The 25,111-nt window shown below is 38.3% G+C and overlaps 2 protein-coding genes across 2 annotated transcripts in view; both read right to left on the bottom strand.

Moving 5' to 3' along the window:
* Nucleotides 1-9,114, bottom strand: part of SLC17A8 (solute carrier family 17 member 8) — a 62,552-nt gene extending 53,438 nt beyond the window's left edge. Inside the window, exon 1 of the mRNA XM_074268048.1 lies at nucleotides 8,832-9,114. Coding sequence (XP_074124149.1) covers nucleotides 8,832-8,932 — 101 coding nt within the window. The 5' untranslated portion in view covers nucleotides 8,933-9,114. The remainder of the gene's footprint in view (nucleotides 1-8,831) is intronic.
* A 14,346-nt stretch (nucleotides 9,115-23,460) lies between these two features.
* The window catches only part of SCYL2 (SCY1 like pseudokinase 2), a 61,130-nt gene continuing 59,479 nt past the window's right edge, over nucleotides 23,461-25,111 (bottom strand). Inside the window, exon 18 of the mRNA XM_074271340.1 lies at nucleotides 23,461-25,085. Coding sequence (XP_074127441.1) covers nucleotides 24,447-25,085 — 639 coding nt within the window. The 3' untranslated portion in view covers nucleotides 23,461-24,446. The remainder of the gene's footprint in view (nucleotides 25,086-25,111) is intronic.

Genomic DNA, 25,111 nt, shown 5'->3' with positions numbered 1-25,111 from the left:
AAAGAGACATATATGTGCCAAAATGTTTGTGGCAGCTCTTTTTGTAGTATCTAGAAACTGGAAGATGAATGGATGTCCATCAGTTGGAGAATGGTTGGGTAAATTATGGTATATGAAGGTTATGGAATATTATTGCTCTGTAAGAAATGACCAACAGGAGGAATACAGAGAGGCCTGGAGAGACTTAAATCAACTGATGCTGAGTGAAATGAGCAGAACCAGAAGATCACTGTACACTTCAACAACAATACTGTATGAGGATGTATTCTGATGGAAGTGGAAATCTTCAACATAAAGAAGAGCCAACTCACTCCCAGTTGATCAATGATGGACAGAGGTAGCTACACCCAGAGAAGAAACACTGGGAAGTGAATGTAAATTGTTAGCACTAATATCTGTCTGCCCAGGTTGCATGTACCTTCGGATTCTAATGTTTATTGTGCAACAAGAAAATGATATTCACACACATGTATTGTATCTAGACTATATTGTAACACATGTAAAATGTATGGGATTGCCTGTCATCGGGGGGAAGGAATAGAGGGAGGGGGGGTAATTTGGAAAAAATAATACAAGGGATAATATTATAATATATATATATATATAATAAAAAATTATTAATTAAAAAAAATTAAAATAAAAAATAAAAATAAAACTCTTAAGATGCTAAGTTGCAGAGCAGACATTAATAAATACTGGCAGAGGAAGCTTCCTCATTGGGAGAAGAGGAGAAGGAAGAAGAAAAAGAAAAGGAGAAAAAAAGGGAAGGAAGAGGAAGAAAAAGAAGAAAAGAAGGAAATGAGGAAAAAGAAGAAAAGGAGGAGGAAGAAGAAGAGGAGAAAGAAGGGGAAGAAGAAAGATAAAAAGGAAGGTGAAAGAGGAAGAGAGAAAAGGAAAAGAAAGGGAGGAGAGAGAAAGGGCATTTGTGTAATACCTACCATATGTCAGGCATTGTGCTAAGCACATACAAATATTGTAGTTACAATGCAAATAGTGTCATTTTTGTTCTCATAACCCTAGGAGGTACTTGCTGTTGTCATCCCATTTTACTATTGATGAAACTGAGGAGAAGAGACATTAAGTCTGGGGTCACACAACTAGTGAGTGAGTGTAGTATATTTGAATTCAGATCTTCCTAATTTTAGGTCCAATCCTCTCTTAGATGAGCCTCCTCATGGTCACATATACAAAATAAACTCAAATGAATGAGAAAGAGGGAAAACATTAAAACCCGGGAGAGGGAGTAGAGGAGATAGGTAGGTGGATATTGTGGATAGGAAAGATTAGTTGCTTCTAAGGTCCAAGATTTTATTTAATAGATAAAATCTGGAAATTGCCAATAGCTTGAAAAAATCTCCAGGGATAGAAGGTGAATCTATCCTGGAACAATTATGCACTGGGGAAAAACAATGATCCTGGAAGCAAACAACATAGGTTCAAATCCCATCTATGATGTTTGCACTTCATGTGTAACTTTGGGCAAGTTCTCTCACTTCAATAGGCCTCAGTTTCCTTACTTATAAAATGAGGGATTTGGAATAATGTCCTCTGAGGTTTCTTAAGGCTCGGTATCTATGATTCAATGAACAAAAAAGGTCATTTCCTTACTAATTTTCTTGATTTTATGAGTTTCTGAAGCTAAACAAGAAGAATCCCTAAATTAAAGGCCAGCCTTTGGGTGGAGAGGTTGTTGGAGCTTTGCTAAGCTGGTCCTCCAACCCTTCCCAGTGTGAAAGAAGCTGCTGAGGTTTCTGCTTTTCTGTGATAACTTTGAAAACTCAGCATCACCCCTATACTATGGTGAGTCTTCAGCAAAGTACTTAATTGGGAAAGAAAAGAAAGTAACCAGAACTTTGGCTCAGGTCTCAGAATTTTAAAACAATAACGGCACTTACAAGTCCTTTAATCATTCAGGCTTGAGCTGCTCTTTCACCCATGCTTACCACCCCAAGGTAGCCTGGGATCGATGTTCCCCTACATCATGACCCAGCAACAGAGATAACCCTTTGGGCCTCTTGGCCTAAGCACAAAGATATTTAGTTATCACTCAGAAATGAATTTCTTCCTAAGAATTAGTCACTGAGTTTGTCAATCAACATTTATTAAGTGCTTATTATGTGCCAGGCACTGTGCTAAAGAAATGGCAAAAGATAGTACCTGCTTTCAAGGAGCTTACAATGTAATGATTTTAATCAAAGCTTCTTTTACTCTTTTTTTTTTCCTTGAGGTCATTGAGATTAAGTGACTTGCCCAGGGTCACACAGCTGGGAAGTATTAAGTGTCTGAGACCAGATTGGTGGTCCACTGAACCACCTAGTTGCCCCACTTCTTTTACTCTGAGGCCAATAGATCTTTTGAAATACATTCTTCACAGAGATGCCAGGCTCTTGTTGTTTCTCTAATATAGGTGAGGGAGCTTTGTGGGCTTCATTAGTGCAAACGTTCCTTCTCCTTAGACAAATATCTATGGGACAGGGGAGCCCCACTTCTGAAAGAATGCTAATGAGACGTGTACTTCAGCCCTTGGGTACTGCCAAAAGTATTTACTCACAGTTCAAATATTCAGAGTAATTGTGGAAAAACTTGGGGGGAAAAATCTGGACCAACAGTGAAAGCCCTTCCGAGCTTTCTTACCTTTAACATAATATAGTTGACTTTCTACTTCCACTTTGATTTTTCTTTTGCTCCGGCACAACAGTGATGTGCCGAGGGAGTCAGTGTGAAAGAAATGTGAACTCTAGAGTCATAGCATGTGAGTTCAAAATTCTCCTGTGGAAATGTGTGTGTGATTTCATGGTAACTCCCTTTAATTGTTAAAATGACAGAGCTAGAATCCTAGAAAAAGCAATATTTGGTGACAGAAGACGAGTTCAAATTCTGATTTTCCCCATTTCCAAGGTCGCTTCCAACTTTGAAATATAATGCATTTCTAGGACAGGAAACTCACTACTTCACAAAGTCTCCCATTTTGTGATTGAAAAGTCCTGAATGATTAAATGAATGGACTTTCTTTTCTATTGGACTGAAACTTGCCTCCTAATTTACTTGTGGGTACTCTAGATAGAGTGCTGAATTGGAAAATAGAAAAAGTTGGATTGCAAATCCACTATAAACCCTTTAGAACAAGGACAGCCACAATCTCTAGGACTGGCAGTTTACTCATACGTACAAATAAGAGCTGTAGCTCCAGAACTAGAGTGCTACATGATACTACCACCTCTTCCAACCTCAGTTTCCTCCTTCGCAAAATGATCTTAATAGCATCTACTTCCCAGACTTAGTTTCTCCCAAATGATCTATTTTTAATAGTTTTAAGTTTCAACTCCTAAGAGAATATACATTAATTCTAAGTTACTGATTGTTTAAATCTCATCATTATGTGCTTGTGAGGGAGCCTTTTGTATTATTATTGTTCAGTCATGTACAACTCTGTAAAAAATTTTCTTGGCAATTGGAATTTTCTTGACAAAGCTCATTTTACAGATGAGAAATATGAGGCAAATAGTTTTGAGACTTGCTCAGGATCACACGGCTTAGAGGCCAGATTTAATGTCAGATCTTCCACATTTCAGGTGCTAATTATTTTAAACATTATTTTTATGAATAGGAAATAAACACCTGCACTTACCTGATATATATTATACAATAAATGACTTTCTATCCCCCAATTTGTGAAGACCCTGGACATGCAATAAAACCCAATTTTTAAGCATTTTTCCCCAGAGCACTGCAATGGGAATGTTAAGAGTTCAAGAAAGAAAGTCTAACCCATCTTTTAAAGTAAGTGTTCTTAAGGTTTTTTTTTTGTATGTCATGAAACCCCCAGTAGTCTGATGAAACCAATGAACTCCTTCTCAGAATGATGATTTTAAATGCAAAAAATGCATAGGATTACAAAAGTTATCAACTGTATTGAAAGATGCTTTTCAAACTTTTTTTTAATTTTAGGTTAAATATGTACAATTGTTTTAAACATATTTCCATATTTGTCATGTTGCACAAGAAAAATCAGACCAACGAGGGGAAAAATCCATGAGAAAGGACAAGCAAACAAATAAATAAAAAGCTGAAAATACTATACTTCAATCTACACTCAGTTTCTATGGTTCTCTCTCTAGATGCGGATGGCATTTTCCATCCTAAGTCAAATGGAATCATCAAACTATTTTTTAAGAAAAAAAACTAGGGGCAGCTAGGTAGTGGATAGAGCACCAATCCTGAATTCAGGAGGACCCGAGTTCAAATCTGGTCTCAGACACTTAACACTTCCTGGCTGTGTGCCCCTGGTAAAGTCATTTAACCCCAATTGCCTCAGCAAAAATAAAAAATAAAAAAAAAAAAAGACCTAGTTCATGGATCCAGATTAGAACCCTTGTATTAGATAGTTCACTATTACTTTACTCAGTCAAGATGATGAATGTCAGTTCAATGCAGAGCACTCCTTAAATGAAGGAGCCCAGTAGCCATTCTAATTGTTACATTTGCTGCCAAAAGTAAAAGTTTAAATATTAGAAATGGAAATAATCACCACCTGACACCAGTGGTCCCAATAATAATAATTGCTGAAATTTATATTGTATTTTGAGGTTTGCAAAACACTTGATATATTATCTCATTAGATTCTCACATCAACCCTATGAAGATCTCGAGGTATCATTAGACTCATTTTGAAGATGAGAAAGCCTAGGTCCAAGAGCATTTACCACAGCCCCTGCCATGGGGACTAAGTAGCTGTGACAACCATAAGGTCACAGTTACACTGGGCAAAAGGATGGCATAGAGCTTGATATTGGGAAAGAGGCAACTGTGCAACAGTTCCTCCTTGTGGAAAGCAAGTGGCCGATGCATGGGACCTACTTCCACTCTAAAGTCATGCAAATAAATTTTAAGGAAACTTCAACTTTGGAGAAACTAAATTTCCATTGCATTTCCTCCTGAAGAAGCAAGGGTGGTGGGAATTTTAGGTTTTGCTCTGCCCACTATTTATTAGCTTAAACTAACCCTTTCCAGAGGAAGCAAAGTATGGTGGACCTGATTTCAATAGACTGGGACCTGGGTTCAAATCCAAAATGGGATCCTTACTAGCTAAACAACCATGGAAAAGTTATTTCATTTCCTTGAGCCATTTTCTCATCTATTATAGACTGATAATATCTATGGAATCTTCCTTACAGAAAGTTGTGAGGTTCAAAAGATATAGATCGAGTGTCAGAAAGGGTACTGATTGAGACAAATACTCGATTCTTATGGATTTGGAACCTGAAGCACAGGGAGATTTAGTGACATAGGGGATGATGGTGGAGAGTGTCACATAGCTAATAAGGATCCAAAAGTGAATTTGGATTCAAGTCTTTCTGGCTGTAAGTCCATTGTCCTATCCACTACCCCACACTGCCTGTATATAAGATATTTGGGAAAACGCCCAAAAGTGCAACGTAAGGATGTAAGGATATTTGATGATTTGCCTTTTTTTTTTTTTTTTTTTTTTTTTTTAATCTATGATGCTTTCAATGAGGAAGAAATTTCTTTCACTAACAGACTAGCTACTTATTTGTAATCTATGTCTTGGGTAACCTGGGGAAACCCAGGTATGAGAGATAAAATGATTTGTTTCTGGTCACAAAGCTAGTATGTTTCAGAGGCAAGATTTCATTCTTCTATGTATTATGCTTCCCTCCTTCTCCTAAATGGCACTTATAATTATTATTGTTGTTACTGTTTGTTTTTCCAATATCTCTTAAAGTTTTTTGTGAATTGGCTAGTGATAGCTATGGATGCCTTCTTAGAATAATATTTTTAAATATATAAAAGGTATAGGATTGCAAAGGAAATCAATACATTGAAATATAGCTTTAAACATTTTTTTAAAGTTGAATGTCATGCAGAGGAAGAACCAATATAAAGGCATTAGACAGAGGAGAAGGACTGGCATTTCTGAAAACACCATGGAGTGTATAGCACTCTTCAAATTCTATAAAGAAAGAGGGAGGGAATAGGATAAGAGAGTATATAAAAGGGTGTATAGATTTATGGCAGTGGAACTAGATGTATAGATTAATGGGAAAGGGATAAAGAAGGAAGGACAGGGATAGGATAGAAGAAAGTAGAACAAAAAAGGGTGTAGTAGATTAAGGGGAGTGAGATAAGGTATGTAGAATACTGGGAATGGGATAAAGAGAGAGGGAAAAGATAGGGGGGAAAAGACAAGGGAGGGATCCATGGGGGGAGGGGAGGTTAAGTATTTGCAAGGCAAGTTAAGAAATAGAATTAAAGAAAAAAAGCTTGGACCTCATGTTAATAACTCCTGCTCTAAATGGCAAACAAAGGGAGAAGGAGCTGAGATAAAGTACTGAGGGATGGGAAAAGAATTGTATGTTTGTTATTTCTATAACACTCCCACAACTATCACATAATACCATGCCTACGTATTGTTCAAGGAAGACTTTCAGAAGTGTTCCTCTGATCTCTTTTTCATGAAACAATTCATATTAAAGAGAAGATTATATTCCCTAAGAGATCAAGAAGTTGTCTAGATACATACTTTAAAGTCACAGCTAGCCTGTAACCAGCATGGAGATTCAAGAATACTGAAGTCTGTTTTTCAGATTAAAAATTTGGGCTGGGTGGGAATGGGGAAAAGTAATACACCTATAAGAAACCAAACATAATTAAAACAAACAAACAAACAAACAAACACCAACTCATCAATATTATCAGAATGGCAAATTTCTAGCATTTTAAAAACAATCACCCCAATCTGTATGACAATATAATATTTATAAATGCTGTAATAAGGAGTATCCTGAGGATTTACTTTACTTCTCCAAATGGGATTTTTTGGTTGTTCATTGAGGATTTCCTGCCTTGCTTCTACAGACTGTCTTATTTAAGAAAGGGGAGGAACTGTTTTATGTGGTTAGATTATCAGGAAGCACAAATTTAGAGCATTAAGGCACCTGAGAAGTCATCTGGGCAACACTCTCATCTTACAGAAAGATATTCAGAGGTCCAGGGAATCCATGAGATAAAATAAAGTAATAAAGTAGCAGAACTGAGATCCAAACTCAAGTACAAAGAAATTGGAAATTGTCTGATGGAGCACTGGGGTAAAAAAAGTCATTATATTCACGAGAACCTGTTGTAAGCATTTCCTAGGCATGATACTCTTGGAAATGAACTAGCATTCTATCTACTAAAGGTTTATTGCAGATCTGGTAGAACTTTGGATCAAGAAGAAAATTCAATCAGGTACTCAATTCAATTTTTCTAAAAATGTTTGCTTAAAAAAAATAAATAAATAAAGAATGATTTCACCATCAAGGAAACCACCTGGTTCCTTTCCAATGTCTTTTAGGACACTCAGGCTTAAGAGGAACTGTGATTATTTAAATATAATGAAATTATTAAATTAAATATCACTGCATTAGTCCATTTAATTAAGGAAAGGTTTGATTTAATGCATTTTGCAGAGAGGTTCTCTTTATGAATCAACCTTTCAAATTTAAGCAACCACAAATACATGTCAAAATCTATTTGGAACTGACAAGAGGTGTGTATATATATGTATATATATATACATATATATACACATACACAAATATATATATATATACATACATACACACACACACACATATATTTATATATATATACATACGTACATAATAGATACTTTCTCATTCCTAAGAAGTGATCAAACCACCACAATCAGAATACTTAGAGCTTAAGAAAGGGAGCTTACTTTTATGTACATGCTGATAAAACTGATGAATAATTTGTATCTTATATTCAAATATAAAAAGCACCAATTCTTTTCACAAAAGATACATAGAAACTTAGTGTCTCTTTTCAAAACCCATAAATTAAAATGTCCCATCTTTTCAAATATTTGAAACTAGTTAATCATAATCATATAGTTTTTTAGAAGCATTTCTTTTGATAATCACACATTGGACTATACTTTTGAAAATGCTTTTCTTTCTTTTTGCACAAGCTCTGAGAATCCTCCATTTCCCATGATACAAATCCTTAATCTTTGCTTCCCTCTAAATGTGAATGATGGGCTTTTGCTTTTTGATGACCTGATTTTCTTATGCTCAAACTATTAACACTTTATCCTTCTGACCTTAGAAAAATTACACATGGAGATACCTTGGTAATTTCTAAGTTTAAAATACTTGCTTGTGTAATTCTGTGATGAAATATTTCATTAGAAACTTAATATTAAAGCCCAACACAAACAACTCATCTTACTGAACAACTATTCAAAATAGCATTATCTGTAAAAACAAAACAAAACAAAAGCCAGAGCTATCTAAATGTCCTGGGAGAAGAGGAATGGTTAAATAAATCATGGTCCATTCACATCATAAAATACTGCAGTGCTCTTATAACACAAGTGTAAGTAACATAAAAAAAGCTGGAAAGACCTTTCTGAAATAGTGCAAAGTGATGTCATCCCCATTTACAGTAATAGAATTAAGACTATTCATCATTTAGAGGGTAATCAAATTTTGCACGAGAGCTGCATTTTAACCAGAAGTCCTGTCCACCTTCAGCATTGCCATCTTAGCAGGAAATGTCATACCCTCCCCCCAATCTTTTCTAGCTCAGAGGTACAGGGTACCCCCTTTATACCACATTTTATTTCTTCAATTTCCTTTCAGTCCCACCGAGGGAATGGAACACATCTCTGGGTGTGTTCTAGTCTCAACAATATAGATTTGGCATTTCTCTTAAAATCTCTCATAAACATGCTCCAGTGGCTGATCTGTTTAGCCCACAAGGTAGAATTAAGCCTTAAACTTGAACTTAGCAATCAAAACTTTTACCTTTGGAAAATGCCCAGCGAGTCTCCAACCGCATTCTTCACACCCTCTTTTCCAGGCTTGAGGAATTTTTCTTTGAAGGTAGTGAACCCCTTAAACGGCATGGTGAAGGAGGGACCCCTCTAGTGGGTTAGCAGCAATCATTCACTGTCGGTCATTCTTATTCATTTCAGTTTGAGAGGCCCATGCAGAGCCCTCCCAGGGAGACAAGTAACCACTCTTTTCCCCTTGGAAATATCAGGAAGATGAAATCCAATCAAGTTCTTCCAAGACAAAAAAAAAAAAAAAAAAAAAAAAAAAAGGCAATGGGATATGGGGTCTGACCAGCAATCAGGCTGGGGAGACTCCTTTAGGAGAGCTAAAAGGGAGACAGGATGCTGGGAGCTCTCTATGCATCCACAGTGAGGCTCAAGGCAGACTCCTAGGGGCTGCAGGTGGAGATGCTAAAGGGGACCTCACTGGGTGACCTGGGAAAGAGGCAAATCCCTATGTCTGCTTCCCGCTGGTCCTGCCTTGATTGGGGCTGAACTCTGGGCCCCGCCCCCACCTGCCTTTTTCCTGAGCTCAGCTGTGTCTCACTCCCAGATCCTCTTCAAGGGGATGCTATAGTAACAGACATCATACCTGCCCCTCAGCCACTCGTTATTAATAGGCTCTCGTCCAAAAGAGGCATCCAGGAGCAAAGTTAATTAAACATTTACAAGTTCTCTTCCAGCATGGAAAATAGACACTTGGCAAACAAATACCCAGATACCTTTGGCTAAAGAACATCACTCCTCATTGGAGAGGCAGTGGGCACAATGAGGAAAAAAATGAGTTCAAATTCTGACTTGGTCACTCTCTCTGGGTCTTAATTTCCCCATCTATAAAATGAGATGTTAGGGCTGGGTGGCTTTCAAGATCTCTTCCAGTTTGGTCAACAGCTTCAACAGGGACATGCAGGGAGCAGTTCAGGAGAAAGATAATTATTATTTTACATTTTGAAAAACTTTGCAAAGTTTACTAAGTTTTTTTTTTTCCTAATTTGTGGTTCAATCATTTTGGGTGTTCGATTCTTCATGACCCCATTTGGGGTTTTTGTGGCAAAGTACTGGAATGGTTTACTATTTCCTTCACTTCATTTTACAGATGGGGAAACTGAGGTCACACAGCTAGATACTGGAGTAGTTTGCTATTTCTGTCTGCAACTCATGTAACAGATGAGGAAACTGAGGCAAAGAGGGTTAAGGGATTGTCCAGGGTCACACAGTTAATCTCTCCAGCTGCCCATCTTTCTTAATACCCTTGTACAAGAACATAATGTATACATATGGGCTGGTTAAGGTAGCCAGTGCTCTAAGGTCACTATCTAAACTATAAGTGGAAGTGGGATAAAAATCAGATCAAAAAGGAAAAAAAAAAAACCATGAGAAATAAAAAAAGGCAAATAACAAAAAAAGGTGAAAATACTAAGCTTTGATCCACATTCAGTCTTGACAGTTTTCTCTCGGGATATAAATGGCACTCTCCATCACTAGTCTATTGGAACTGTCAAGGCATATATTCTACAGTATGCAAAGCTATTGGTATCTGCAGCTATATAACACAGTGGGCTTCAAGTCAAAAAGGCTTGAGTTCAAATGTAGCCAAGTTTGATCTTGAGCTAGTCATTTAACCTCTGCCTGCCTCCAGATTCTCTAATATAATAATAATAATAACACCTATCTCCCATTGTTGGTGTGTGAATCACATGTGTACCTTGCTTAGCACAGTGCTTGGAACAAAGTAGGTATTTAATAAATATGTTTCCTTCTCCTCTAGTTAGAATTTTAGAGCTAAAAAGAACCTTAGAAGTTTTATAGTTCAACCCACTTTTAAAAATGTTTATTGATAACTTATTTTTCTAAATACTTTCATTTCCAAATATTTCCCTCTAGTATTCTACCTGGTGGAACATTCAAAGGAGAGGAAGAAAGAAGGGGAGAATGAGGAGGAGAAAGAGGGGGAAAAGGGGAAGGGGAGGGGAGGAGGGAAGGGAGGAAGGAGAGATGAATTTAGGAAATTTAACAATATGATAACTTGAACACTATATATGTTGTTCCACATCCATCTTCTTCAGAGAAAGGAAAGAAGTCTCCTCTATTCTTCAAGACCCATTTGTTGTTGTTTTTCACTTGTATTGCTATAAGAATAATAATAGCTCGCATTACATAGCACCTATAATGTGCTAGGCACTATGTTAAGTATTTTTGTCAACTCATTTAATCTTCACGATCATCCTGGGAAATTATTGTTCACTTGTTTCAGTCATGTTCAACTCTTTGTGACCCAATTTGGGGTTTTCTTGACAGTATATTAGAGTGATTTGCCATTTCCTTCTCCAGTTCATTTTACAAACAAGGAATCTAAGGCAAAGAGGGTTAAATGACTAGTCTAGGGTCCTACAGGTAACAAGTGTCTGAGGCTAGATTGAAACTGAAGTTTTCCTGACTCCAGGCCTGGTGCTCTATCCCTTGCGCCATCTGGCTGCCATGTTATGTTATTTGTTTGCTGGTTTTGCTCATGTATCCTTTATCAGTTCCTATACTTTTTGTTGCTCCTCTGAAATCTTCATATTCATAATTTTTTAAAACATTAATCAACAAGCATTTAATATTTAACAGGTGCAACTAGGTACTCAATGGATACGGTGCTGGGTCCTGAATCCGGAAGATCTGAGTTCAATTCCAACCTCAGATACTTACTAGCTATGTGACGATAGGCAAGTCACTTAATCTGCCGGAGAAGAAGAAAATGGCAAACCACTCCAGTGTCCATTCCATGACAACTAAAGGGACACTACTGATGTGCTATGGTCCATGAGGTCACGAAGAGTTGGGCTCAAGTGAGCAACAACCACCTTCAAATGATAAAGGTGGAGATTTCTGTCCTCACAAACACTTGGGTATGAGTCTGACGACAAAAAGGTCAACTGGTCTCTTGGTATGCAAAGCAATCAAGAAAGACCTCAGGAAGACAGCATTACATATCATTCACTCAAACAAATATTTATCCAGTCTATTATGTGTCTGGCATTGGTACTATTCAGTGACTTGCCAATAAAGTACCATGGTCATTCACCAAAAGCAAATGCAACATGAGATGGTGATTTAAGCATTTTCTCATTTAATATAAGGACTGACCTGTGGTAATGATGCCTGGGCCAGAGAATCTATTCCAAGATCTATCCTCAATCAAATTAATCTATGGTAACTCTCTCATTCAAATTGCAAGAGATCCTACAGGCATTTTGTTCTACCCTTCTGCCTCATGCAAGAATGCTCTCTATAACATTCTAACCTCCACTGGAATACTTCTATGATGCAGAACTCATTACTTTACAATATATCCCTAATTGTTAAGAGTTCTTCCTAATTTTGAACCAAGTTTAGCTTTCTACTGATTAGTTTCAACTCTGGAGTTTTAATGAATAAATTTGATCCCTGCTCCCCAATAAGTAGAAACAGCTACCTAAGTCTTCTCCAATCTAAACATCTAGATTTCCTCACAGGTTTTGAGATTTGTTATTTCCATTGCTTTTTCTCTATTTTTCAGTTTTTTATTGTTTATTTGGTTTTTAGTTATGTCCTACTCTCCAAAACCCCATTTAGGGTTTTCTTGGTAAAGATACCAGAATTGTTTGCCATTTCTTCCTCCAGCTCATTATATAGATGAGGAAGCTGAGGCAAACAGGATTAAGTGACTTGATCAAACTCACAAAGCTAATAATTATCTGAAGTCAAATTTGAATTCATGTCCTCCTGACCGTGGGCCCTATCTTCTAGGGCCTAGCTGGTTTCCCCAGTTTGGCCATTTTCAAATATGGTGCTCAGACCTGAATTGACCCTCTAGGTATCTCCAACTGACTTTAGTGAGATCGATAGATTGGACAAAGATGCTGCATCAAGTCTAGGGTGGTTTTTCCACTCATCTCCTGTTAGGATTCAAAATGTTCATAATTATAATGGAAGAAGGGACTCACCTATGTTCTAAATCAAAAGAAAAGGGGAGATGTTAGGATTACAAGGTGAGAACTCAGGTTGTCTGGGCAATTCTCTAGCTCAGAATTCACACCTTTAGTTCCAGCCTTTAGGAGGAGTTTACACCTTTGAACTTTTGAAGAGGAGTTTACATATTTAAAGGAGTTTATACCTTTAAAAGGAGTTCTGAAAAGTTTACACAACCTTTAAAAGGAGCAAGTTCATTGGTTGAAATGTTTCTCACAAGCCCCGTTGAGTTCTCACTCTCTGTGAGGATAAAAGAGGGCAGCATTGGGTCTGGAGAGTAGTCCAGCCTGGGACAGAGTTGGGACGGCAGACTGGAAGGATAACCTAGAGACGACCGGACCTTTACATTTTGGCGCCCATCGTGGGGCAAGGACTTTTGCTTATCCTGACAAGGACTTATTCTGAGCCCTTCAGAGGAGCTAGCCCGGACCTTCACAAGTAGTCACCCCTTCCATGGACCCACTCCCAACTCTAATCTCTAGAACAGTAAAGGACATGTACTGCTAGGTTCCTCACAGCTGGGCTGGAGGCACATTGTAGAGTTTACCATCTTCTTTTTTTGCTATGATCCAATCATAGTAGGGAAATATCGATTCAGCTCCATGTTCCTGAATTATTGAAATTTGGCAACAACATATTCCAAAGAATAGATCTAAATTCTAATCCTAGTGGTACAAAAATACTTTGTTTCAAATTTCCCCCTAGACATTTAAGCTTTGTGACTAGCTCAAAACACTTAAGCATTGTGTCTCAGTTTCCTTTCCTGTAAAATACAGGAATTGGATTCCGTTGTCATCTCCTAACTCTAAATTTATGATTCTATGACCTAAGATTACAGGTAAGGATAGGAGTTCTTAAACTTTTTTGTGCAACATACAGGGAAGTATATAGTAAATAATTAGAGCAGTTCAGTGGTGCCATAATGCATAAAGTGCCAGACCTGGAGTCATGAAGACTCATTCTCCAGAGTTCAAATCTGACCTCAGATAGTCACTTAACCATGTTTGCCTCAGTTTCCTCATCTGTAAAATAGGCTGGAGAAGGAAATGGAATACCACTCCAGTAGCTTTGTCAAGAAAATTCCAAATGGAGTTAATAGAGAATCAAACATGACTGAAAAAATGTGAACAGCAAAACTTAACTAATTCAACAGGAGAGAAAAGCATACATGACACATTTAAGGATAACTTGCATTATTATCATTTTCTCTATTATATCCTAACTGGAGAAAAATCAACAAAACAATAAACCAAGTCCCAGTTTGTCAATATTCAAGGTGTAAATAAAGGCTCTCAATGAAAATTTAAGGGGCTCTCACCAGACTGTTTGACTGAAGTCTATGGACTCTGTCTCAATGATTTTTTCGGGGAGTAGGAGAGGGTTGGTGGGGGAGGGAGAGGAAAAGACTTTGGGAGTTAAGTGACTTGCCAGGGATGACACAGCAAGTAAGTGTCTGAGGCTGAATTTGAACTCAGATTCTTCTGACTGCTCCAGGGCTGGTACACTATCCACTGTGCCACCTATCTGCCCCTTCAGAATATTTTTAAATGCATAACACACACAAGATAATAAAGAAGACCAATATTCTTCAGTTATAAAAACAACAACAACAACAACTTTTTAACACAAATTCATAGACCCCAGGTTAAGAATCTATTCATTGGAAGAAGTCTCTTCTCAGTGAGACCATGTACATAGAGAGAACTAAAATGTTTATTATATCAAGGATTTGGACTAAAGTATATTACATTCTAGACAAGATTCCTTTCCAAATTTGCAAAGGAGATTGGAAAAATATGCAAAGGAGACTTGATTTCATCAGTTTATTGAATTCTCTATACAGGATCTCCAAACTACCAGGGATGACATCCTGCGTAACTAGGTGGGGTTGACAGAAAAAATACTAATGGAATTGATGGGATTATTTCCTGAAGCAAACAAAGAAGGGCACTGATGGGGAACTTTATAGTTTCGCCCTCGATGGAGGTCCAGTTAGAAATCCAAATTATGTCAAATCTCTGAAGTTAAATCTCCTCTATATATCTATCCATGGCTTACACCATCTTTGCCGGACAACCTTTGGGTTACACTCACTATAGTACTCTGCCTTCCCCATGCCATGCCGTGCTTCTATTCTTCTTTTCCTTCTTACCGCTAACTCACTCTTTTTTGGGAGCTTAAATCCCTTTTAGGATTTAGTCTGTCACTAAGGGCATACTCCAGTCTTATGGAGTGTTCTCTTCTGGTTAAGTGTGAGTTCCACTAGGGAACTTGTCTTTTCCATCATTAATTTTTAAAACCCCTTTCCTTGCTAACTATATGCTCTCCCGGCTCTGTTTCATACCTACTACTCCAAATGTTTATCGTATCTTTTCATTTTATCTGTAACCTTTTCTCCTACATAAACCTAACTTTTGCCAAAGAGAATGGCCATTGTGAATTACTCACACAACCAAACACTAACATTTGGTGCTTACAATCTCATCATTTGATGCTAAACCCCAAATATAACATTTGGAATGAGAAATCACATTACCAGTGCATGACTTTACAGGTTAGCCACATAGAACTGCCTGTGGAATATCAATCAATCAACAAGATTTATTAAGCACCTACTATGTGCCAGTGCTCGCTCTGAAGACACAAGGACAATAAAGCAATCCCTATTTGCAAAAAGTTTACATTTTAAGAAATTTCCAGCCCCAAATTCTCTTCCCCCATGTTCAGAGTAAAATCCACCCACTAGGAAGGTAAGAAATGATATTCATTATACATATGAAATCATGCAAAGAATATTTCCATATTAGCCACATGAACAAAAACAAAAAGGCAAGACAACTCCCCTCCTCCAATAAAACTCCTAGGTCACATACTCTTTCCATGTTATTGATTAGGAAGCAAAGTGTTTAAGTGACTTTCTAAGATCCCAAAGTGAATCAAGTAGAGAAGCTGGAATCCAAGATGCTGACTCCACATCCAATGCTCTGATTCTACTACCATTATTTTTCCTGTACATTATTATTTAGATTCACATCTTAAAGGGGCCTTAAGATCCATCAGTTTACTCACCATAAAAAATTTTACATGTGATATACCGAAGCAGCCAGATGATACAGCAGATGTACACTGGGCCCGCAGCTGTGAAGGCCTGTTCAAATCTGGCCTCAGAGACGCACTAGCTGTGTGACCCTGGGCAATTCATTTTATCCTGTTTCCTCAGTTTTCCCATCTGTAAAAGGAGCTGGAGAAGGAAATGGTCAACCCACTCCTGTATCTCTGCCAAGAAAACCCCAAATGAGGTCATCCTATCAGTGGCTTCCCAGTGCAGGTTCCACAGAACCGGCCCAATGTGTTTTCAAAGACCCAGTTAAAGCTGGTGTAGGCCATGGTATTACTGTTCCGTGGGTTTTCTTGGCAGAGATACTGGAGTGCTTTGCCATTTCCTTCTCCAGCCCATTTTACAGGTGAGGAAACTGAGGCACACAGGTGAGTGACTTGCCCGGGATCACACAGCTAGGCCGGATTTGAATTTTGGAGGATGAGTGCTCCTGATTCCAGAGGCCAGTGCTCTGTGATGACACTTGGCTACCCAGAACAGGAGATAAAAATGGCGCACAAGAAGCGGGGAATCAAGTAGAGCAGGACACCCGATAACCCAGGGGAATGTGACTACAGTTGGATGCAGTGGAAACTGCACCGCTCTCTCGGAGGACCTGAGTTCAAATGCTACCTCTGGCATCCTTACTCTCCACGAGATCCTCATCCATCCCTTGGGCATCGGGCTAACGGCCCCTCCCTTTCCGTCCAGCTCTACGTCCACACTCCCGGGTGACCCTGACCTTTGGTAAATGCTACAAATGTGCGCTAAGTCTTCATTTCCTCAGTCTTCTGCTTCTGAGGCTGGTGTGGGAGGAGACGCTTCTTAACACCTGCAGCTGCTAGTCCCCCGCACAGGTTGTTGCAGACAGGTATCACTGAAAATGACTTGGGCTACAGCGACACCTTCTGGCCACTAGGAGACTCGGCACATTTACACACGAAACCAACAACTGCCTTAAGCAGCCGGATTTTGCGCTTCTTTTGTCAAATAGAAAGGTTTCCTCATGGAACCAGTGAGAGCGGGGGGGGGGGGGGGGGGGGGAAGGGAGGGGGAGGGGAAAAGAGGGAAGGGGAAGGGGGAAGAGGGGAAAAGGGAGAGGAGAGAGAGAGAGAGAGAGAGAGGGGAGGGAGGGGGAGGGAAAAGGAGAGAAAAGAGAGAGGACGGGAGAGCTTATCTACTACAGGTTAATAAACCTTTTGAAGTGAAGAACTAAAAGATCTTTCCACAGAGTTCCACTTCATCTCGGGTCAATTCAACTTACTGAGCAGAGGATCACAGATTTACAGCTCAAAGGGACCCAAGAGTGCCCGGAGCTCAAACTCTTCCTTTTTTAATAGGAATTCCTAACCTTTATACACAAAGTGCTTTATCCGTACTCTTGGAGTCTCCCCCAAACCTTTTGCATGATGGCCTTTTTCTCCCTTTGCCCCGGGCCGGCCATTATTATGAGCACAGATCAGGAGGGTACCATGGAGAGCGCCATCCTCTGGTTTAGGGTTTGGAGGTTGAAGTGTTGAATTTGTGCAAAATGAATTTGTAACTTTATCTTTAAAATTTGTGAACCTTTTGACTCCGTCTTTCAGGGGCCTTCCTTTCCATCATTGGAGGATGGCAGGGCATCTGACACAAAGTACATAACGTTTGATGGCTGACCGGTGGGGCAGTACCCGTGTCATGCATACGGGGCCTAGACAGGCAGCTCCTCTCTCTAAATCTGGCAGAAGTGAATCCATTTCTGCTTGGGGGCAGGAGGCCAAGGGGAGGGGGACTGTTCCCTAATGAAATCGAAGGACTGACAACCAAAATATTGTTAAACTGCTATATTCACGGGACTGTGCTAGCCAAATCAAAGACAGATGCAACATAAGGTGATTCAAAGAGATGGCAATCTAATGGAGGAAAAGGACACGTATGGATGCAGGGGGCAGAGCTTGGGAGTCAGATACACACTGCGACCCAAAGAAAGTAATCTCTCACAGGGTCTCAGTTTTCTCATCTGCAAAATGCAGCAGTTGGAGGAGGACTTCTAAGGTCTCTTCTGTCCAAATTGAAGACCCTGAATCAAACAGCTCTAAGTTCAGGACCAAAAGAGAAACATGTAAGTGTGGCCCCCCAAACCATTCTTGCTTAATCCAACTCTTATCAACAAGCACTTATTAATCACCTATTATTTGCCAAGGATTGCACTAGGCACTGGCTATATAAAAGGCAAAAATGAGATTTTGAGTTCTTACGTTCTCAAGTTTGCATCTTTATGGGAAGTAGGGGAAGAGAAAATACCAACATGATACAAATTCAGAAGGGAAGCAATGATAGAGGGTTCAGGTAAAAAGTAACAAATAGGTGGTGTTAAAGCAATAATAAATTAAGATTATACTTACACTTTTTCAAGTCACCATTCATCAAATGTCTCCAAATGAATTATTCCAAACATTATAGAAAAGGACTCACATGTGCAAAAATGTTTGTGGCAGCCCTTTTTTGTAGTGGCAAATAATTAGAAACTGGGTGGATGCCCATCAGTTGGAGAATGGCTAAGTTATAGGATATGAATGTTATGAGTATTATTGTTCTGTAAGAAATGATCAGCAGGATGGTTTCAAAAAGGCCTGGAGAGACATGAACTGATGCTAAGTGAAGTGAGCAGAACCAGGAGATCGCTGTACACTGCAATAAGATTTATACAATGATCAGTTCTGATGAACTTGACTCTTTTCAACAATGTGGTGATTCAGGCCACTTCCAATAGACTTGTGATGGAGAGAGCCATCTGCATCCAGAGAAAGGACTATGGGGACTGACTGTGGATCACAATAGATTATTTTCACCTTTTTGTTGTAATTTGCTTGCTTTTTGTTTTCTCCTTTTTGATCTGATTTTTCTTATGCAGCATTGACAAATGTGGAAATATGTATATTAGAATTGTACCTGTTTAATAATATATTGGATTACCTGCTGTGTAGGGGAGGGGGACAGGGAGAAAGTAGTAAACTAGGACTGATAGGCCTAAATTTATGATCCCTAATTTTTTTTTTGACATTTTTTGGTTAATTTAAAGGCTTGTAAACCAGAAACCCCAAAAGGGGCAGAATTCTGGGCACTGTCATGAGTTGAATACCTAGAATGACTTTCCCAGTTTCATCTCTATCTCTTCTATCTTACACCTTCCATCAAAGCTCAAGTTCCATCTCCTACTTCAAGTCTCTCCTGACACTCCCTCTATTAATTCCTTCCAAAACACCTCATGTTTACTTTGTATATCCATGTACAAGTGGTTTTCTCAACAGATAAGGTTTTTCAGACTGGAGACTGTTTTTATTTTTGTCTTTGCACTCCAAAATCAAATATAGTAGCTAGTACATATTAGGTGCTTGATATGTGCTTGTTCTGAGGTCCCAAAACAGCATTTCTATTTCAGATACACTACTCAGGTGAAATCTTTCCCAAGAAATTAAAATGAAATAACTAGCAGACAAGATCATGCACATAAATCTCTATTTCTCCCATGGTGTTCCCCCCATTAACACAAGATCATAAACCAAACTACATAAAGATTCCTAACAGCTGATTCACATTAACCCACATGTGGTTATTTGGAACTATCCTTCAATCACAAGTTATTAACAGTATCTTCTACAATCACAGCTTTATAAAACTGGGGTGGGGGGGAGAAAGCAAGCTTGGCCAAGGTTTGCACAATAAACCTGCACATCAATCAATGGCAATCTGGAAAATGAAACTCCCTAAGACTGGATTTTCAACTCTGAATGCTTAAATACTAATCCCCACTATTCTGTCAAATTCATTAATAGAACAAATTCATTAATAGAACAAATCTACCTAGAACCAGCAGAAGTTTTCACTGGAAAGCAACTATGACAGTTTCTGAGAATTCAGTGAAACCCCATTATTATGGGAAGGCATTGGAGTAAAGCTTTAGTTGAGACAGTGCTAAAAAGAATTCTTTAATTATATGGATAACTGCTGAAGAACACAAAAATTCATTTTAACTTCAAATTTAGATTTGCCAGCAAATAAACATTTTTCACTAATTCAACTAGTATTAAGGAATTTTTATTTGTCAGACCCTAGATACAATGATGAAAAAATTTAACACCTGCTCTCAAAGTGTTTATTGATATAATGGGATAAATGCTATGTATACATGTGTGAAATATATACCAATAAAAAAAATTGGGAGACTGAAGTATCATCAGCCTTATTTGGATGGAGGCACTTGAGTTATGCGTTAAAGAGAAATTTGGGAGGTTTAAAAAGGTACAGGAAAGCTTACTATGCATTGATAATAGCCAGAGCAAAAACAAAGACGAGTGTTGTATGTGAAAAATGACAAAATGGGCAATTTGACAGATTTTGTAGAATGAGTAAAGGGTAATAAAGTATAGTAAAGCTGGAAAAACAAGCTGGAGCCAGATCCCAAAAGTACTCCAAATAACAACCAGAGAAGTTTGCATTTGATCCCTTAAGTAGGAGAGAACAACATAGTCCCCAGTCCACTTAAAAACACGCTTTAGGCCCAATAGTTACAGATTTCTAAAACAGTTTAATTATGTCTCTCATCTAGCCCACATGGTTCCACAATGTCCCTAAATATTCAGTGAAAGACAAGTTAAATGCCAGACTATGGCCTAGACTATTCTACTCTAGCTATGATCTAATTTCCAGGTTTTAATAGCACATAGTATCAAAGCCCCTAATAGCTCTACTAATCAGTTGAAAGGCTCAAGTTCAAACTCATTCTCCTGGCATTTCCCAGATACCCATATTTATCTCCCACTATTCTATCCCTGTAGGGCCTAAAGGCATGATCACAATAAGCAATCAATAAATGCATACTAGATGAACCATATGCTACAATTTCAATGCAAATGAGCATCCACTTCAGACAAGAAGTGTTTTTCTAGTTGATACAGATTAAAAAAAGAAATAGCCCATAAGGAACCATGTTGCTGTAAATGGGAGAAAGGAACAAATAAGATCACAAAGGCTTTTTGGAGGCAATGTGTACCTTTATACACAAAAGTTCATACAACAAGGAAAGTTATGTGTGTTAGTGCAAACAAGTAGCCTGGATACTGAAGCTGTAGGCCTGGCTCTTCCATTAACTCATAAAATACTCATGGCAAAGTATTTATTTTCCTGGTCCCAGCTTACTCCTCCTCCTCCAATAAAAAGCTGAAAACTGAGTAGAGATGGGGGGCAATGCCTATTAGTTGAGGAACAGCTAAACAAATTGTGGTATATTTATGTAATGATACAGCTCCACAAGCAGAGCTATTATTATCATTATCATCATCCCTGGTAAGAAATCATCAAGGGATAAGACTCAGAGAAACTTGGAAAAGACTTCTATAAAAGCTGATACAGGATGAATTGAGACACAATCAGAATATAAACCATAACAATATTGTACAAATAAGCAACTTCAAAAACTTTAATCAGTGCACTGAGCTATCATGTACCTACCTTGTGGCAAACAGATGATGGACTAAATATGTAGAATGAGATACACACTGTGAGCATGACCAATGCTGCAATGTGTTATACATATTTATTTAAGAGTTTTCCTTTTCCTTTCTATTTTTTCCTGGATAACAAGGGAAGCAGGAAAAAAGGAAAAACAAAGTTTAATTAAAAAAAAAAAAAAAAAAAGGAGGAAGTAGGCCATAAGTATCTCAGGTACTCTCTTTCACCTGGAAAATTCTGATATTAACATTCTTATGAATTAACTTCTAATAATTAAGTCGCAGGTTTAACTTCAAAAGTATGCCAATTCAAATGCTCGCTCACAAAGGGTTTTACATAATGAATTATATTTGAGACGTCCAAGAATGCAGTGAGGTAGACATCACAAGAATTTTTATTCCCGTTGACCACTAAGCTTTGTTCAGTTAATCTGCAAGAAAGAAATCTACTTACAGAAAAGGAAAATAAAGTCCACTCGTTTCCTTTTAGAAAGTTCTATATATTCTGCTTTTTTTCATAGAAGTATGAAGTTGGTAGAAAAAAGGGAAACACACAATTGTTCATAAAAATACAAATTCCCCTTGAATTTTGAACAGCTATTGTAAACATTAGGATTCCAATTCAAGAAGACAAAAATGATCTTGTAGACCTTTGCAATTTTTAAAAAGTGTCTGTTCACAAAGTCCCCAATCCCTTTTAAAACTTTTCATAACAGTTTTCTTCCCAAAACAATTTCTTGGTAGAACAGAGCAGTGGCAGTAAAAGCAAATAATACATTGGAGTGAGATTCTACAATGTGGATGAAATAAATGGGAGAATGTCTTTAAAAAGTGATGGAACAGATCTCAATTATATTTCCAAAAGTCTGAAGTTTTAATTAAAACCAAATTATCAGGAACTCAATATTGCAACAGCCCTCATATCACCAGGCTGGGTAGTAACCCTCCACCAGAAATGATCACAATCCTTCTCCAAGCTTCAGCAAATATTTATGAATTGCTTGTGACCACCACCAAACTGTCTATGACCAACTCCTTGGCTTTCCTGTTAATTAGGAGAAGATATCTCTACATTAAGTAGAAAATGCCTCTACTAAACAATGATTACTTTATCACAAAGAAAATATACTTCAAATATTCATTCCATGTGTGAATTTTCCAAGCATGATTCAAACCCAATAGTTATAAAAACACTCTTACAAAGAATGCAATCATATTTACAAATACACTTTTCTAGGGCAAAATGACTGTTCTTAATGGTTATCATTTCTGAAGTAAATAATCACAAGTTGTTTCTAACATAAGTCAGTTCTAAGTTCAGATATAATAAAGTACAGCTCATGCAGAAATCAGATGTGAAAGTTGATTTATTTTTTTTAATGTCCCCTCATATCATATGTTGGCAGCAAGAATGGTTTTTATCATCCAATCACATTTTATAATCAAATTAGCATAACCCAGGACACCTACCAAGAGTATCATTTAGCACATAAAACTTCACACAGTTTATTTAAAACCAAATGCTGGTCCCAGACAATTCAAAATAAAAATATGAAGGCAGCAACCATCACACCCCCCAACACACACACACACACACACACACACACACACACACACACACACACACACACACACACACCCCTACACATACACACACTCTCTTCTTGGAAAGAGGAGTTTTAATTTATCACTGCAATAACTGTGGAAATATAATTTAACAAAATACAAATCACATTTACAGCATAAGGCCCTGTGGTTTTTTTAAGCAGCAAATGAAAGAACAATATCAGTGAAAGGCTTTTAAAAAATAAAGCATGTACGTTTTCTGTAAAAATGTTGAAGAATTAATTCTTTCCTTCCAACAAACAGACAACTCTGAACTTCAAAATGTTAGAATAAAGGTTCCTGAAAATCTTAGGAAAGAAAGAATTAACATTCAGTGGCATTAACAGAGAAGAGGTCAGACTGTAACATGGTCAAGCTGAGCATCACTGTGGGCAAGCAGAAGATACGACTGCTCATTTTTGGAGAAGTAAAGTTTATTACATTTGGAGCAATACAGCATAAATTTAAAAGTTTATTCACCAAATACACTTGGATTCTTACAAATCTGCCTTGGAAAATGCAACCTCACAAATTTCAGTTCAAACATAATGAGAAGGCAAGAAGACACAGGGCAAGGCCCCTAACAGTGAGCTGTGCCAAGTGACCGTGCCCTTTTTCTCCTGGGCTCCTCTGCACTGATGGGCACAGGAAGAAAGAATCAGGATGTCAAACACTCCCCGGGGAATGAAGGAACAAACTGTGCCATGAGGCCGGCCTTGCTCAGACAGGTTTTACAATGAATTGTCTTGCACTGAAAATAGTGTATGATGAGGCTTTTTACAGTTTGAACCAACGAGAAGCAAGATGAGAAATTTTGCAATCTTTGCTGAGAATTGTCTAGAAAACAACAAATGCATAAAGACTGAGAAAAGCAAATGACCTGATCCTTTCTATACACTTACAGTTTGCTTTACTTAGAGAAACACACCAATTCAGAAATCAAATCAAGCAACTAGGGAAAGAACAAATTAAAATTAAGATTTAATAGCTGTGACATGGGGACTCTGGCGGCATTGGGCAGAGAAAATCTGCAAATGCCACGGACACCTTTCTGTCATTGATTGGCCATACCAACTTATGATGATGAGCCACTGACAGCAGTGTTTTCAGCCCTAAATGAGCCTGGTTTAGGGCCATGTCTTCAGATCACTGAGAGGAGGAGAGGACGTGGGAGAAGGCAGGAGGGAACAAATCAAACTGCATTCAATGTGTACAAACGGCAGGATTCTACATCACTACAATGATGATGTGGATGCCCTTGTTTTCCTCCACCAAATCCCTCAGACTCCTTCCTGTGGAAAAAGTTCCTCCAAGCCAGATATTCAATCAAACATATCAAGATGGAAATCAGCTTACCCATGATTAAAATGCACTCAATTCTTCAAAATGAACACAAGATGCCTTAGCCAAAAAGATCTTTTAAATCATTGCTAGCTGAGCTGCTACTAGTCATATTGGCTGGTTGTGCAAAGTTCTGTGGATTAAAGAACGGATTGCCCTGCAAACCAAAGGCAGGCTGTCCTACCATGTTCAATTGTGTTCCCATTACTGAACTGCCTGTCCCTGGGGACCCTTGAGGAGGTACAAACTGATTAAGCCACTGGTTTGGTTTCTGTTGAGATAACTGGTTCATGCTAACTTTGGGTTTCTGAGGACCAAATAGACTGTCCAGAGCAGACATATCAGTGGGTCTGTGAGGGGTCTGCTGTGACATTCCAGCTGAAGCCCTCCTGTGCAGGTTCGGTAAACTAGAAGGCGTACCCAGAGTCATTTGGGCTGCTGCCGGCGTGCCCGGGCTGCTGAAGAGATGCTGGTTTGCACTAGTTGGCAGGTTGAACGCTGGTGTCTGAAAGCCCATATTGGCAGTTAGGCCATTTGTCAAACTTCTCTTTGTATTATCAACCGGTGTGGAAAAAACCATGCCCATCCCCATGTTCGGGACTGAAGAAAAGCTAGTAGAAGCCGAAATTTGGGGGGAGTTAACAGAAAGGCTGGTCAAAGAAGACATGTTATCCATCAAAGTTTCTGTCAAGTCCTTAGTCTGCAAAATATATAAAACAGAAGTAT

Source organism: Sminthopsis crassicaudata, chromosome 5, assembly GCF_048593235.1.
Source record: "Sminthopsis crassicaudata isolate SCR6 chromosome 5, ASM4859323v1, whole genome shotgun sequence".
Classification (NCBI taxonomy): Eukaryota; Metazoa; Chordata; class Mammalia; order Dasyuromorphia; family Dasyuridae; genus Sminthopsis; species Sminthopsis crassicaudata.
The sequence above is the reverse complement of the archived record's forward strand: the minus strand, read 5'-3'. Positions and strand labels throughout refer to the sequence as shown.